The following is a 15,357-nucleotide window of genomic DNA, read 5'->3' on the forward strand; positions in this document are numbered from 1 at the left end:
CACTGCATACATACTGTACAGAGTAAAGTAATGCATCCAAAACCACTGGAGGGCCACGCCAGGGCATGGTAAACACAACACTGCAAGAAACTGCACACCGTGGGGCACTGCATACATACTGTACAGAGTAAAGTAATGCATCCAAAACCACTGTAGGGCACGCCAGGGCATGGTAAACACAGCACAGACCCGCGCAACACTGCAAGAAACTGCACACCGTGAGGCACTGCATACATACTGTACAGAGTAAAGTAATGCATCCAAAACCACTGTAGGGCCACGCCAGGGCATGGTAAACACAGCACAGACCCGCGCAACATTGCAAGAAACTGCACACCGTGGGGCACTGTATACATACTGTACAGAGTAAAGTAATGCATCCAAAACCACTGGAGGGCCACACCAGGGCATGGTAAACATAACACTGCAAGAAACTGCACACCGTGGGGCACTGCATACATACTGTGCAGAGTAAAGTAATGCGACTGAAACCACTGTAGGGCCACGCCAGGGCGTGGTAAAACACAACACTGCAAGAAACTGCACACCATGGGGCACTGCATACATACTGTACAGAGTAAAGTAATGCGACTGAAACCACTGTAGGGCCACGCCAGGGCGTGGTAAAACACAACACTGCAAGAAACTGCACACCGTGGGGCACTGCATACATACTGTACAGAGTAAAGTAATGCGACTGAAACCACTGTAGGGCCACGCCAGGGCATGGTAAACACAGCACAGACCCGCGCAACACTGCAAGAAACTGCACACCGTGGGGCACTGCATACATACTGTACAGAGTAAAGTAATGCATCCAAAACCACTGTAGGGCCACGCCAGGGCATGGTAAACACAGCACAGACCCGCGCAACACTGCAAGAAACTGAACACCGTGGGGCACTGCATACATACTGTACAGAGTAAAGTAATGCATCCAAAACCACGGCAGGGCCACGCCAGGGCATGGTAAACACAGCACAGACCCGCGCAACACTGCAAGAAACTGCACACCGTGGGGCACTGCATACATACTGTACAGAGTAAAGTAATGCGACTGAAACTACTGTAGGGCCACGCCAGGGCATGGTAAACACAGCACAGACCCGCGCAACACTGCAAGAAACTGCACACCGTGGGGCACTGCATACATACTGTACAGAGTAAAGTAATGCATCCAAAACCACTGTAGGGCCACGCCAGGGCATGGTAAACACAGCACAGACCCGCGCAACACTGCAAGAAACTGCACACCGTGGGGCACTGCATACATACTGTACAGAGTAAAGTAATGCATCCAAAACCACTGGAGGGCCACGCCAGGGCATGGTAAACACAGCACAGACCCGCGCAACACTGCAAGAAACTGCACACCGTGGGGCACTGCATACATACTGTACAGAGTAAAGTAATGCGACTGAAACTACTGTAGGGCCACGCCAGGGCATGGTAAACACAGCACAGACCCGCGCAACACTGCAAGAAACTGCACACCGTGGGGTACTGCATACATACTGTACAGAGTAAAGTAATGCATCCAAAACCACTGTAGGGCCACGCCAGGGCATGGTAAACACAGCACAGACCCGCGCAACACTGCAAGAAACTGCACACCGTGGGGCACTGCATACATACTGTACAGAGTAAAGTAATGCATCCAAAACCACTGGAGGGCCACGCCAGGGCATGGTAAACACAGCACAGACCCGCGCAACACTGCAAGAAACTGCACACCGTGGGGCGCTGCATACATACTGTACAGAGTAAAGTAATGCATCCAAAACCACTGGAGGGCCACTCTAGGGTAGAATAAGCGCAGCACAGACTGGCACAACACTGCAACACATAACCAGGGCTCCCGATTTTATGGTATTTTTTTTTTACATTTCTGTCTGTATTTATCCATATTTATTTTATGCTAATTTTATCTGTATTTATCCACATTTATTTTGGGTTTCGTGGAAAAATGAAGCTGAAATAAGTATATTTCCACGTTTATTTGTGAATGCCTGCAAGATATCAGTGATATGAACACCCGCAGAAGATAAATCAATGCACTTATATGAAAACATGCACATTTCAGTATCAACCTTGTGCCTATCTACTGGTGTTAAAGCCTCTATACTAAAATTACTTTATTTTTTTACCCCCTCACGTATCAATTCACACAGCTATTGGCCTGGCAGTCATGGCAGATAGTATTTAGAATTACTCAAAAAGCAACCCAGTTTTATTTTTTATCCACATTTAAAAAATATATACAGAAGAAAATAAATGTTTTCTGTTTGTATTTATATGTAAAAATCAGTAAAAACGAAAAACATGGAGCCTTACACATATCCTTTGGTTTGTAACACAGAACCTTTACTTCTGCCTTTGGAAGGGTAGCTTAATCTGGGCTTTACTGTAAAATTTCCTTTTGATATAAATGTGTTTGGTTTTTTGTTATGCTTGAATATTAATGATGCTTTGTTATTGATGTTTATCATTGTGTATTCTTTACTTAATCATATTCCATATGGGCCCAGCTGGAAACATTATTCACACTGCTAGCATTGCCTCTAAGACATGTACAGTTCCTATACCATAGTCTCTTGAGCATCTTGGGAAAATAAGTATAGTCTATGAACATGTTTTTATTAGCCCTGACTGGCCGTATAGTTTTGTTTTCTGTGTACCGCAGTATAAACAACCATTAAAAATGCAATAGGTCTCGCCTTTCATTAAGTTAAAGCCATTTGCTTTGCTATACAATACCATTAGCAGAGCAAATGGCTTTAACTTAATCAAAGGCGAGACCTATTGCATTTTCAATGCTTGTTACTTGTGGTGTTACTCATTATGTTTTATTCAGTCTGTGAGAACTCTTTTCTTGAATGATTTCTCCTATTCAAACCACGTCATGCTTTCCTGTAACACAGCACGGTGCCCGCTTTTATATTTTTTATAGTAATGGCGGATGCCTCATATTTACAAAGCCAGCTTCTTTAGTAATGGTGGCAGCGTCATATTTACAAATCCAGCTTGCACCTTTTCATCAACATTTTAATTATTTGGCAGCACGGTACGCTTTAACTATAGCGGCTGCGCTTCTTTCTTTATTTACTTTGCCATCATTTTGCACATAAAGGCGTGTGGCCGCCATTGGCTAGTACTCAGTACTACACAGGGAAGTAATTGAGCCCTAAGCACCGATTTAAATAAACACAGTTACATTCTTTTTGATCAGCTTGCCCATACAAATGGCAATAGCACTGTTCAAATTTCATCACTCAACTGCATAAAAAAACATTTGCAATGTAATAGGTCTCACATTTGCAAGAGTTTGAGCAATTGGCATTGTAAATGACAATGCCTTTTTTAGGTCTCGCCTGAGCCAGTGCATGTGGTGCTCTGCGAGACATTTAGAAAGCTGCTTTTCAAAGTGCTACCACTGGCTTTGGCCACCAGCTTGCGGTTACGCGCGTGTGCACGCGCGCAGTCGCCGTCAAGAGTCATTAAGTGCACTGCGATTGCAATCACTTTCGCGGGGCGCGCGCACACAACTCCCAAGCTTCTTTCCACGCACGCAACGCTCGCGCGCTTGTTTTTCTTTTAGTGCGCGCACTCAACTCCCCCTTCTCGTTAAACTCATGCCATTGTCCATAAAAATTGAGCCACACATGTTCAATAAATTAATATGTGTTTATTTCCAGGGGTCATGCCGTATTACACATCATTTACCAAACCTATGGCACTTCAGTGAATATGTAGGTATCAATGAGGACTAGCTAAGTTTAAGGGGAGAGGGGAATAATAAGTGACTCAGGTACGTCAGACAATAAAAAGGAAAAAAGCAATGTTTTCCTTTGAAAGCCCTCACCCACCGACCTAGTTGGTGGCATGCTTCATCATCGGGCCCACCACAGTGGCACCGAATGTGCCCCGGGTGTGCTGCAATGCCAGGTGACTGCGGAGCTGGTATGTTGCTGCGTGTGCAGTGAAGGAGTGAGAAGTGAAAGTTTAAAAAGCTATACAAGGGGTCCCAGCACCCGAGGGTTAACAAGTATTTAATAAACTGGGCCTCCGTTAGCTGTTTTAAAAAAGGCAAAAAGGACAAAGTGGAGTAAATGATGATCTCCCATGTCCAGTGTGGTCTACATGTTTCTGCCAGTGCCTTTTCTATTATAAGCTGGCTTTCCTCAGGACCAAAGAGTAAAGTGATAAAGTGCAGCTAAATAATAAACTAATAAACTATATTAAGTGTTTGTGTTATTTCATTGGCTATGTGTCGCGCTCGCTAAGGCACTGTAGCTGTTAGAGGGGGATTCCCTCAAGCTTTTCTACATAAAACACATAGGGCAAGGACAAGACGTACAAGGGAGAGTCATGTTAGGATGGCATTTCTTAGAACTCATGGTGGCCGGCTCTTAGGGTGGTGTACGGCTTAAATCCTGCTACGGTGAGCTCATAACAATTGTATGAGACTAGTGAGAGTATAGAAACAACCGTAAGTGGGTGGTGGTGGGCTAAAAAACGAAATCACAAGGTGAGGTACAGGAAAGTACTGGTACTGGGTCCTCACTCTGTTATTTCTTGGTAAAAAGCCTCATGGGTCGCCTGGCAGAGAAAGAGACCCTGTGGAGATAAACGAGGTTCACAAGGCTATCTAACCTGTAAGGAGAGAAGAGTTTTGGCTTACCCCATGTTGTTGGACAAACGGTTTTACTCACGAGTAGTTCGGTCTGGTTCCTCCTTGGGCCTATTCGTCCTTCTGCGGCGCCCGGTGTGAGGTGAGTGCGCCGCCTGGCTTTGTATTTATATTGTTTGTTTAACTCGATGCACCTGTTCAGGTTAGAAAGAGGGAGGGGTACGCGATAAACGCTGTCTCATGGTGAGTCTCGCTGCGCATGTGCAGAGGAGTGGTGCGCGTTTCTAGCGCATGCGCGTTTGGCTGCTGTAGCGATCTTTATTGTGCGCATGCGCAGGAGGAAAAGCGCGTCTGAACCGGTTCTCAGGTTTGCCGGTAATCTGTAGTTTGACATGGTCTGTTACATGAGCATAGATCACGTGACGATATCAGCATATGTGCGTTTCTGCCGCATTGGACGGAATTGGAAGGAGAAGAATGGACTGAGAAGGGGGCGCTCATGCAGGAGCATGATGGCACTGCTACCCGAAGGGTTTAGCAAGAATGTCTATGTGGCCAGACTGTTCCATGGGATGGAATCGTTAAGGCCTTGGGTATGGGTGGAAAGACGGTAAATCCAGCGTTGTTCTTTTTGCAATAGGAGTTTCGCATTCCTGAGGGTGTCAAATTTCTCAATGACGGTCCACGTGAAGTCATTGGGTGTGTGGTTATGGGTCAGAAAGTGGTCTGTGAGCTTACTGATGTTTTTCCCACATCTTATGGTGCTTCTGTGTTCTGTCATTCTTGTGCGTACTCTCCTGGTCGTCATGCCAACGTACCGGAGGCCACATCTGCAGGTAATCAAGTATACTAGATTGGAGGAGTTGCAGTTTGTGAACTGTCGTTGTGTCCAGGTCTTGCCTGGTTCCAAACTAAGTGTTTTTGACGGGGATGTCAGGTGGCATACACTGCAGTTATTACAGGGTTGGTGGCCAGTGATTTTTGGCAAACCCCATGCATTGATGATGGTGTTGTCTTTGTCTTGATTTTTTGGACGAGGTCTGGTGTTCACCAGTTGGTCTCTTAAGTTGGTGGCTCTTCTGTAGGCGAAGCGAGGCTTTTCCCACTGTCTAGTGCCAGAGTTTATGATTTTCCAATTGCGGTGGATGATGTTAGACACTTGGTTAGATGCTGTGTTGTACGTTGTTACGCAGGTTAGCACAGGGTCTTCTTCCGGTTTTTGGACTGTTTCTAGGAGAGCCTCCCTGTTTTGATTCCTGGCTCTTTTGCAGGTTTTGTTGATTATCCTGGAGGGATAACCACGGTCCCTTAGTTTGTGCACCAAGTCGCTGGATTGTTGTTTATAGTCTTTTATGCTGCTGCAGTTACGCCTGATGCGCAGGAATTGCCCATAGGGCAGGTTTTCCCTCAGGTGTCGGGGGTGAAAACTATCAAACCTGAGCAAGGAGTTTCTTGCTGTGGGTTTGTAGAAGGTGGTGGTGGAGAGTCCTCCATTTTCTGGTCTGATGTTCAGGTCTAGGAAGGGTAGCTCCGTGGGACTGCTAGTGCATGTGAAGCGCAGGTACGGGTCTAGTTGGTTGACCCATAGCATGAATCTGTCAAGCGATTCCTGGTTGCCATTCCATATTATGAGAATGTCGTCGATGTAGCGACGCCACATTCTTATATTGGTGGAAAAAGGGTTGGTTGGGTGTTGTATGTATGTCTCCTCGAAGTGGGCCACATACAGTCCGGCCACACTGGGAGCAAAAACACTGCCCATAGATGTACCGTTCGTCTGGAGGTAATAGGTGCCCTCATATTCGAAATAGTTCTCTTTGAGAGCTAGAGCTGCGCAGTCTAAGATGAAGCTGCGGGGCGTGTTGTAAGTCCAAGTGTTGGTCATGAGGACATCGTGCAATACCTTGAGCGTGGCGTCTTGTGGGAGGCTAGTGTATAGGGATTCTATATCTAGTCCCACAAGTAGTTCAGTGCTCGGATCAAAGTTGATTTCCTTGATTACATTTAGTAGATGTTTAGTGTCCTTGAGGTAGGTGGGAGTCTGTTGGACTAGGGGATTGAGGAAGAAATCACAGAATCGTGATAGCGGTTCTAACAAAGACTTGATTCCAGACACAATGGGTCTCCCTGGGGGTGGAAAGGTGCCTTTGTGCACTTTGGGGACCGTGTAGAAATAAGGAGTCTTTATTTCTTTGGGACATAAGTAGTCCGCCTCTTGCTGTGATATATGATCATTGTCTTTGTGTGAATAAACATTTTTTTTCAGTATTCACACGACAGTTTTTCTTCTAGCTTGCCCAGTATTTTGGCTCTTACCTACAAGTCAGACCTCTGCCGTGGTCCTTCTAATGGATTTTCGCCCCTTCTAATCCACTGTCTATCCGATATCTAGCTCCACGGTGCCCAGATGCCCATGGCGCACAATTGCGATCGCCATGAGCTGAATGCCATCATCGGAGGACCCGCCTGTCGACTGCAGTGTAGTAGTTACTACGCAATTCGTTCCCCTCTAAAAATCTTTTTGGGTTTCTTCGTGGCGATCGTGAGCGCCGAGTGGATCTGTTTAAGTTCCTAGATGAGGGAGCGCTGCTTTACGATCTCCTCATGACCTGGGAGCTCTCTCCATTTGCATGTCACAGCCTAGAAGACAGAGGACATTCCTTGAATCCGGCAGCCTTCTCTTCCTGGGATCAGGACCTGGGAGAGGGCCGCTAGAGTCATCCAACACTGCCCCCTGCAGAATCGAGAAGTGTAGTCCATTAACCGCCTGGAAAGGAAACAAGAAGCATTGGCATGGCGTGGCATTTCGTCTGTCCTATACAGCACGCAGCTTGGGCAGTGGATCAGCCAACCTAAACCTCTGGATAACTTCACTGTGTTGACTGCGTTCCGTTCTTTCACATGTAGCACATCCGCACACAAAGTAGTTGGACTGCTATGACAATCTGCACTTTCTGGAACCCCCAAAATAATGTATTTTTAGACAATCTTTTCTTTTCTATTTGTGAAGGTAGGCCGCTCCATCAAACATAAAGTTTAACAAAAACCACAACAAAAGCATTAACACCATCGGTGCTCATGACGAGCTCAGCTCGTCATGAGGCACGGTGGCTCTGTGCTCATGACGAGCTGAGCTCGTCATGACCCGCGCGGCGCTCACACACATGGATAATTCCCCTGCTGTGCTGAGCGTTCCGCAAAAACGGGTGTGGTGATGACAAGCTCAGCTCGTCATGAGCACAGCGCCACCGTGCAGCGTGACAAGCCGAGCTCGTCACAAGCACCGAGGTGCTGTGTGCGCACCCCCTCCCCCCAGCGGCACGGGGGAATTAGCCCTGCGGCGAAGGGGTTAACAAAGCAAAAGGGGGGGGTGGAGAAGAGCGTCCACCGAGCGATTGGATTTGCCAATGCTTGTTTGTTGTGTTTGCTTTTTCTGTCGCCCAAATCCAAAAAATGTTAAAGAGGCAACGAGGAGGCGAGGGATTCAAATGGGCACCTCTTTCCGTTTGGTGGAGCAGGGAAATGTGGTTTTATTATGAAAACGGGTGTTCTCCGTCTTTGAAGTAATTGCAAGCGTTCTGGTACTTGAGCAATTTCAGAAAGCCTTGCTATACGACATCCTCGCGAAATGTATCTGTCCCTGGAAAAACACTGAGCGTCATCCTGTTCCCTTAAAAACAAACTCCAGGAAGTGTACGGGACTCTGGTACCCCGGTTATTGACCCCGATCACTTTCGCGTCACGCGCGCACTCAATTCCAGGACTTCTTTTCACGCACGCACCACTCGCGTGCTTGTTTTTCTTTTAGCGCGCTCGCACAACTCCTGCAGAGGTTCCCTCCCCAACCTTTGATCTTCACTTGCTATTAAAATTCGCCATGCAGACCTTAGCTGCAGATGCCGGGAGGTGCGTGACAGCAGAGAGTCCTCTGCGCTCTCGAGCGCTTTCTAAACAACAATCAAATACGCATAAAATATTTAACTTCAGCACATAAATATGACACATGCCTAGGAAAACAGTCCCATAGTTATTATGTTTCGTGAACTCTAAATTAACCCTAATTGCACTCGTACTGCGGAGGGATTGGGCAAGCGAAGGGAAATAAATCATTTTGGAGAGCTGTTGCCTGCATGTTGTCGAGAGAGGCGGTTTCTACTTGAAGCTGAGAGACAGGCTTGTATCAGAGGACGTTTACAAGGTGAAAGCAAAGCTTTTGCGTTATTAACTGGAAATATATTCGGGCAGGGGTGTGGCTGTGTGAGATGGAAGAAACTTTGGTGTATTATGAACTGTGGGCGCGCAGCACGTAAACAGGAAAAAAATTAATTTTCCATAAACGAAAAAATAAATCAGTCCCACCGTTAGCTAATTTTATTTAGAAAATGCACTGTTAAGAGAAGGTTCTTAGGTGAGAAAACTAGAGACCGCATGGAATCTTAGGAATGCATGGAACTCCACGCTGGGGACAAACACAGGAAAAGTGTGCATAATTTGTAGAAATAAATGAATTGATAAATAGACCAACAGGTACGTAATGTTGCCGATTCTCTAGGTTTTCTTAGGAAGCGACCGTTACTGCGAAATGCTGGGGTTGTCGAATACTGAGCCTGCCTACAGTTGATTCCGTGCCATGCCTCTTTCTTCACTTTCTCCCCCAAACAAATGCCTATCTCCAGATCACAATGAAGATAGTTGCCTAGCCTGGGCCCAGTTCCGATCGAAAAAGACTATTCAGAATCGACGGGCGGCGAGGCAAGAAATGCAACGGTCGACGCCAGAGCCCGAGAACATCTTCGATGACGAAGAAGATCTAGCGAGCGCCGAAGACTCGGATCAAGACGAAAGACAATACTCGGAGCACGACTCCGAATATTACCTCGAAGAGGGAGAACTAATCGACGATCTCGAGGAATATGAACAGGACATCGTAGCAGTTGAAGACGACTCCGATGACGACGAGGGGCGAACCGTGAGTACACTGCCCCATATAGATACTACACCTCTATCAGACACTCAGGTCGAGGCATCGCCAGCAGGCCTTAGCCAAGATCAACAACCTCGTTCTACAGCCCCGCCGTATCGCCCGGCTAAGAACATACCAAAAGAGCCATCTGAGACAAGATATACGTCATCGGTTCCATCGAAACCGAAACTAGTCGACAATATAGTCTTCGGACCGAATTACGTCGAACCGAAGGGTACTAAGCCGAAGGGCGTCGACCCGAAGGCCACAGTACCAATACAACCTTCGAAGCCAAAGACCGTCGAGTCGACATCAAAGACCAATGCTGTCGAGTCGAGCTCAAAGACGAAGGCCATCGAGTCAACCTCGAAGCCAAAACCCGTCGAATCGACACAAAAACAAAAGCACGTCGATTCCACCCCCAAGAAGCACGTCGAATCGAGCAAAGCAGCCTCAGGTATCGACAAGGGGAAAAAAACGGTTGACGAAAGCACAAGGCCTGCGCCCAAAACTACCGTCAAACCGAAATCTAAACCAAAGGTGGACCAGAGTAAATCGGTCGAGCCGAAGCCCATCGAACCGAAAAAGGACATCGAGCCAAAACCGCAGGCTCCAAAAACACCTAAAGACACTGTCGAACCGACAAAACCGATCGGTTCGAAACAGGTTGTGAAGCCTGCCAAAAACGTTCAACCTACAAAACCTGTCGAAAAACATCATAAACCGAGCCAACCACCAAAAACAGTCGACCCGAAAAAACAAAAAACAAAGATTACAGCACCAAAACCAAAGACTGTGGAAGAAGAGCTTATTCACCCAGATCCCTCCACAGAAGACCAGTCACAACTCTATATTGACCCAAAGACTGGTAAAGTGACTGTTTATAACAAAAAGAAAAGACCTCTGCCAACTGAAGACTTTTTCCAGAATCCCCCTAAAGAAAAAGAGAGACTATGCTACTTACCAGTATGCATCTGTTCTTGACATGTAGGGCTGCTGACATTTATATCGCCCACCCACCTCCCCGGTGCCTGTCGCAGCTGTAGCATTCACTCTTTGCATGGACATCTCTTACTGTACTATACTCCATCTCTGCCACAATGGCGAAAAACAATCTGGGGATGGAGAGGATGCCCATGCGCACTGTAGTCCGAGGGAGGAGCCACCTATCTCGTGATACTTTGAAGACTCTTCCAGGACAACAATGTGCAATGTGCAATCATCCGGACCCAACACAAGGCGGCGATCTATGCACAGATATAAATGTCAGCAGCCCTACATGCCAAGAACAGATGCATACTGGTAAGTAGCATATTCCATACATTCTGTGCCTCTGAAATATAATACCATATTGTTTACCAGATGCGCAGTTTTCAACATAAATCGCTCAGCCTTTGTAATGAGAGAGCGTGTATGAAAGAGTGGCTCCAATGCCTGTTGTGTAACTGCGAACACAATTAGCACCAGAGGCCCCAAATATGAACTAGAATTAGCATAGCCAATAGGTCTCCCCTTTGGGACCTTTTACGTGTTTAGCCATGCAACAGTTGATGTTGTTGCACCAAGGATATTGTGCTGCATAACTAAATACTTATAAGGTCCCAAAAGCGAGACCTATTGGCTATGCCAATGCTTGTTTGTGTTAGTTTTCAAAACCGAATAATAAAAGGCACTGCCATTTACAATAGCATAAACTCTCGCAAATGCAAGACCTCGTGCATTGCAAATGCTTTTTGTTTCTGGAGCTATGAGAGCAAAAAAGTCACCTTGAAAAATTTGTACAGTTTCACTACAGGTGTAGTAATTGGAAGGTTAGTAAAGGGTGAAGTATTGTGACCTTTAGTAGCTTTAGCCAAATGGCCATGTTACTAATATCAGTGTATTGAACAGCTGTAATCTTTCCAGGTTGATAAATTATTTTTGGTTTTCCCACTCCAGGATATCCCAGTACAGGATGGTATAGAACTACTTCAACTTGCCCTGAATTTCACGACAAAACATCCTCTCATCTTGGCCTGTATTCAAACCAACATATCCAACCTGTTTCCCTTTCTTTACTTTAAAACTGAGTTGGTATCCCATGTTCTCAACAAGGTAAGTTCTATTCTTTGTTTCCAGACTTGTTACTTATTACTACCTTGTTATTTATTACTACCCTTTGGACAATTTGACACCTGTTCCCTTGTTTTGTCACATGGTTAAATACTTGAGCCTTAGCAACAAATTAACAGAGCACTACGTAAGAGGGAAATGTCCAATATAGTCCGGTAGTCTGTCACAGTATGCTCAGGGAAGAGAGGAAATTAGGCTGTTTAAAAAAAAAAACTTTTATTGATTTTTAATTAGCAAACACTTATACATAATCCAAGTAGACACGTACAAGACACCTCAGTCCTTCTTTCACAGACCACCATAACAATTCTCGTGCAGACATAGCAACAAATCCCTTTTAGACCCCAGACCTTCTCCAGTTTCCTGGGACAGCCCCTAGTGTTGTAAATCGTGTGTTCCGCATTCATACACCAATCCAGACCCATTTTCCACTGAACTATTAACGGAGTCTTCCTATTACCCCATCATTTGACAATATCCAGCCTTGCCATTGCCAGTGGCACATTGCTGAAAAAAAGGGTAGTATATTTGGGAAGAGTCTGGCCACCCCATAGCCCCAGTATGCACCAATGTTCCACTCTATCCCCAGTTCTGCAAGCATCTATCGGCATCAGCCTTTCCCATACTGATGAGGCGATGACTTGTGAAATATGTTTGGTCCAATATTTTTTTCTTTTTTATAATAAATTCTATTGATTTTGTCATGCGGATATGCATAGAATTGTAGCAAATATAGCAAAGGCTAAAAACACAATCATGTGACTACAATAACAAATAAGCGACATTTCCCCTAACTCCCACCCCCTGCACGACCACTCCACACCCCTTTACCTGTATGTCAGGTATTGTCTCCCCCTATTCAATAGGGCTCAGTGTTGTCTATCCTGGGGTTAACCAGTGTATGTCCTGACTTCTTCCTGAAGGGAGTCATTTTGCAATTTTGAGTAATTGTGATCCCTCTATATGTTGCCCATGCCTTCAAAATCTTGCCAAATGTCTGTGGGCAGCCCGAGCCTTGTATTCTGATTCTTCCTGGACCATACAGTTATCTAATCCCTTCTTCCATTCTGCAAGGGAGGTGGGGGAAGATTCTTTCCAACGCCTCGCAGTTTCTCATTTGGCCACCACCAGTGCCAGGTGAAGAAAGTTGTTCTGGTATCTGTTACCCTCAATTGCATCACTAATATGCAGTAGTGTTAATCTGGGGCTTGCAGGGACCTCCCACCCCAGGAGTCTACTCAGGCAGGAGAGCACTCCCCTTCAAAACTGAGCCAACCCAGTACAGACCCCCGTCTGTAGTCCCACAGCTCAGGCATGTGAGAGAAGTTATTCTCCTCCCATACGCCACAATTTATGCCTAGTGAGCTACACTCTGTGAAGGAATTTCAGCTGGATGAGTTTCACTAGCTGAATTAGCCATTGTTTTAGGAGACATCCTTGCCTCTGCCCAATCTTCCTCATCAGGCTTCCCTACGTCTGTTTACCATGAGGTTTTTAGTGACTTCAAGTGCTGCACTGCAATCTCTTTTTGTTGTTTTAAATGCTAAATTGGTTTTAAAGAACGAGAAGGGGAATTTTGTTAGATATTTTCAATCAGCTTTTTTAATCAACATTTTTAATCTGCGATGGGGAACTGGTGCATTGTAAAAACTGTCAAGGGGCATTGTACGAGAGGGCAAAATTGACTATAGAGTTGCACTGACACTTTGTTATTGACCATATAGTTGCCTGTGAGATTTGCTCTCTAGTGTTTTTATTCTGCCTTAAATTGTGGCTGGGACGTGGGTGTGCCAAAGACACGCCCATATGGCCTGAACAGGAGCAGGGGCCAGGAACCCTGCCCGAACCCCGATAGAAATAGCAAGTTATTCAGCTCACCATGGCCGGGGAATGGAGACCAGCTCTGTCCTTCCTGTTGTTTCTCTTGGTTGGTCCAGAGAAAGTTAGATTGCAAATACCTTGGCCAAAAAAATGGAAGTGTGCACTTATTATTTGTCGATCCTTGCCCCGCCACAAGTTTGAGTTATACACTTTAATTAAGGACGAACAGTTGTATGTCCTGTTTTTAACAGAAACGTGGTTATCTGAAAGCTCAATACCTGACATTAATCAAGCGCCCCCACCAGGATATTACATGTGTAGGAAAGATCTGAAAGAAACGGGTTAGTGTTAGATTCCTTACCTTGGAATATCCCCTAGCGTCAGGCTGGATCCGTAAAGTTTTCGTCAACAGTACCCCTGCGCCTCGTCTGCGGCTCTGCGTCCGTCGTCGGCATCGCCGGAATTACGTCGTCGGAGTACTTAGACTCCGCCCTCGCGCGCTGACGTCAGTTCTTCTTTTTTCCGCGCCAGGAAACGCAGGTCTGGGAAGAGCAGTACTCTAGTCATTTTTTGACTAACTTTTTTGATCTATTTTGATCACTTTTCAAGTCGAATTCGACTCGCGGTGCTGTTAGGGATGCCTGGTTTTAAAACTTGCGAGGCCTGTCACCGCTTGATGTCGGTGACCGACCCCCACCGTCGGTGCCTTTACTGCCTCGGGGCGACCATGATGATAAGTCGTGCCGCGCCGCTCGAGGTCCCGGTAAAGGAGGAAGTTGATAGACCGGTCGCGGAGCCGCAGTCCTCGCCGCTCGTCGAGTCACCACCACTCGTCGGGCTCCAAGTCCTCCGGTAAGTCGAGGCATTCGTAAAAGAAGTCAAAGAGGCGTCATCGCTCTTCCGACTCCCCCCGACGCTCGCGCGATGCGGCCTGGGGTTCGGGCAACACCGCTCGTGCGGCTCTGCCGGAGCCGCAGGCGCCGCGTCCAGCTCCATACCCGCTGGTCCCTGGGCTGCAAGCGACGCCAGAGGAGATACGTGATTTCATCGTGGCCATGATGACTCACTTCCCTCTGTCGGGGCGGGTCCGACTGGAAGCCCTAGCGGGCCTGCTCTCTGGCCCTGGCGCTGTCGGGTGCTTTGGCCCCGGCACCGTCATCGACTCCTGTCCCGATGCCTCGGGGCCCCACAGGATCCAGGCCTGGATCCGGGTCATCGCCAGTCGATCTCACGACTCCTCCAATGGCGCCGACCCCGAGGGTATCGCTCCCGGTGCCGTCTTCGGACGACACCAGCCCCGGTTTCATTTCCGGTCCGGGTGCGACGCCGGAGCGGCGCCGCTCGGCGCTGTCTCTGATGCCAACGGGTGAGCAATTCACCTACGACCCGGCTCCATCATTTTTGCCCGGTTTCCAGGAGATGGATGATGAGGAGGACTGGGAGGGGCCTGAGGACCCTCTAGCACAGCAGTGCCAGTTAAGCCAGGACTGAGCAGATGAGCTGGGGGAGGCCAGTGGTCTGGACACTTCCCCCGACACTGGATTCGCCTCTCCTCCCTCCGTGGCTTCGGAGAAGGGGGCTACTTATAGTGTGGTGTTGAACAGGGCAGCCAAGGCCTTGGCTCTTGAGCTCCCTGTCGTGGCCGTGAGGACTAACCTCCTCACTGAGGTCCAGGCCTCTACGTCCCAGACCGCATTCCCAACTGCTCCTCCGGATCGGGAGTCTAAAAGGTAGGGAAGAAACTGTTCTCCTCTTTTTTTGGTTTGGGCCTGCGGTCTGTCAACACCGCCTGCCTTTTGGGCCGTTACACCCACTCTATGTGGGATACGGT

General features: G+C 47.2%; 1 protein-coding gene across 5 annotated transcripts in view; it reads left to right on the forward strand.

The window, feature by feature from the left end:
* Positions 1-15,357, forward strand: part of LOC144762305 (exportin-5-like) — a 2,106,094-nt gene that overhangs the window by 743,906 nt on the left and 1,346,831 nt on the right. For all 5 annotated transcript variants that reach the window (XM_078647454.1, XM_078647456.1, XM_078647455.1 and 2 more), the window contains exon 15: positions 11,532-11,687. In XM_078647454.1, coding sequence (XP_078503580.1) covers positions 11,532-11,687 — 156 coding nt within the window. The remainder of the gene's footprint in view (positions 1-11,531; positions 11,688-15,357) is intronic.

This window comes from Lissotriton helveticus, chromosome 6 (genome assembly GCF_964261635.1).
Source record: "Lissotriton helveticus chromosome 6, aLisHel1.1, whole genome shotgun sequence".
Classification (NCBI taxonomy): domain Eukaryota; kingdom Metazoa; phylum Chordata; class Amphibia; order Caudata; family Salamandridae; genus Lissotriton; species Lissotriton helveticus.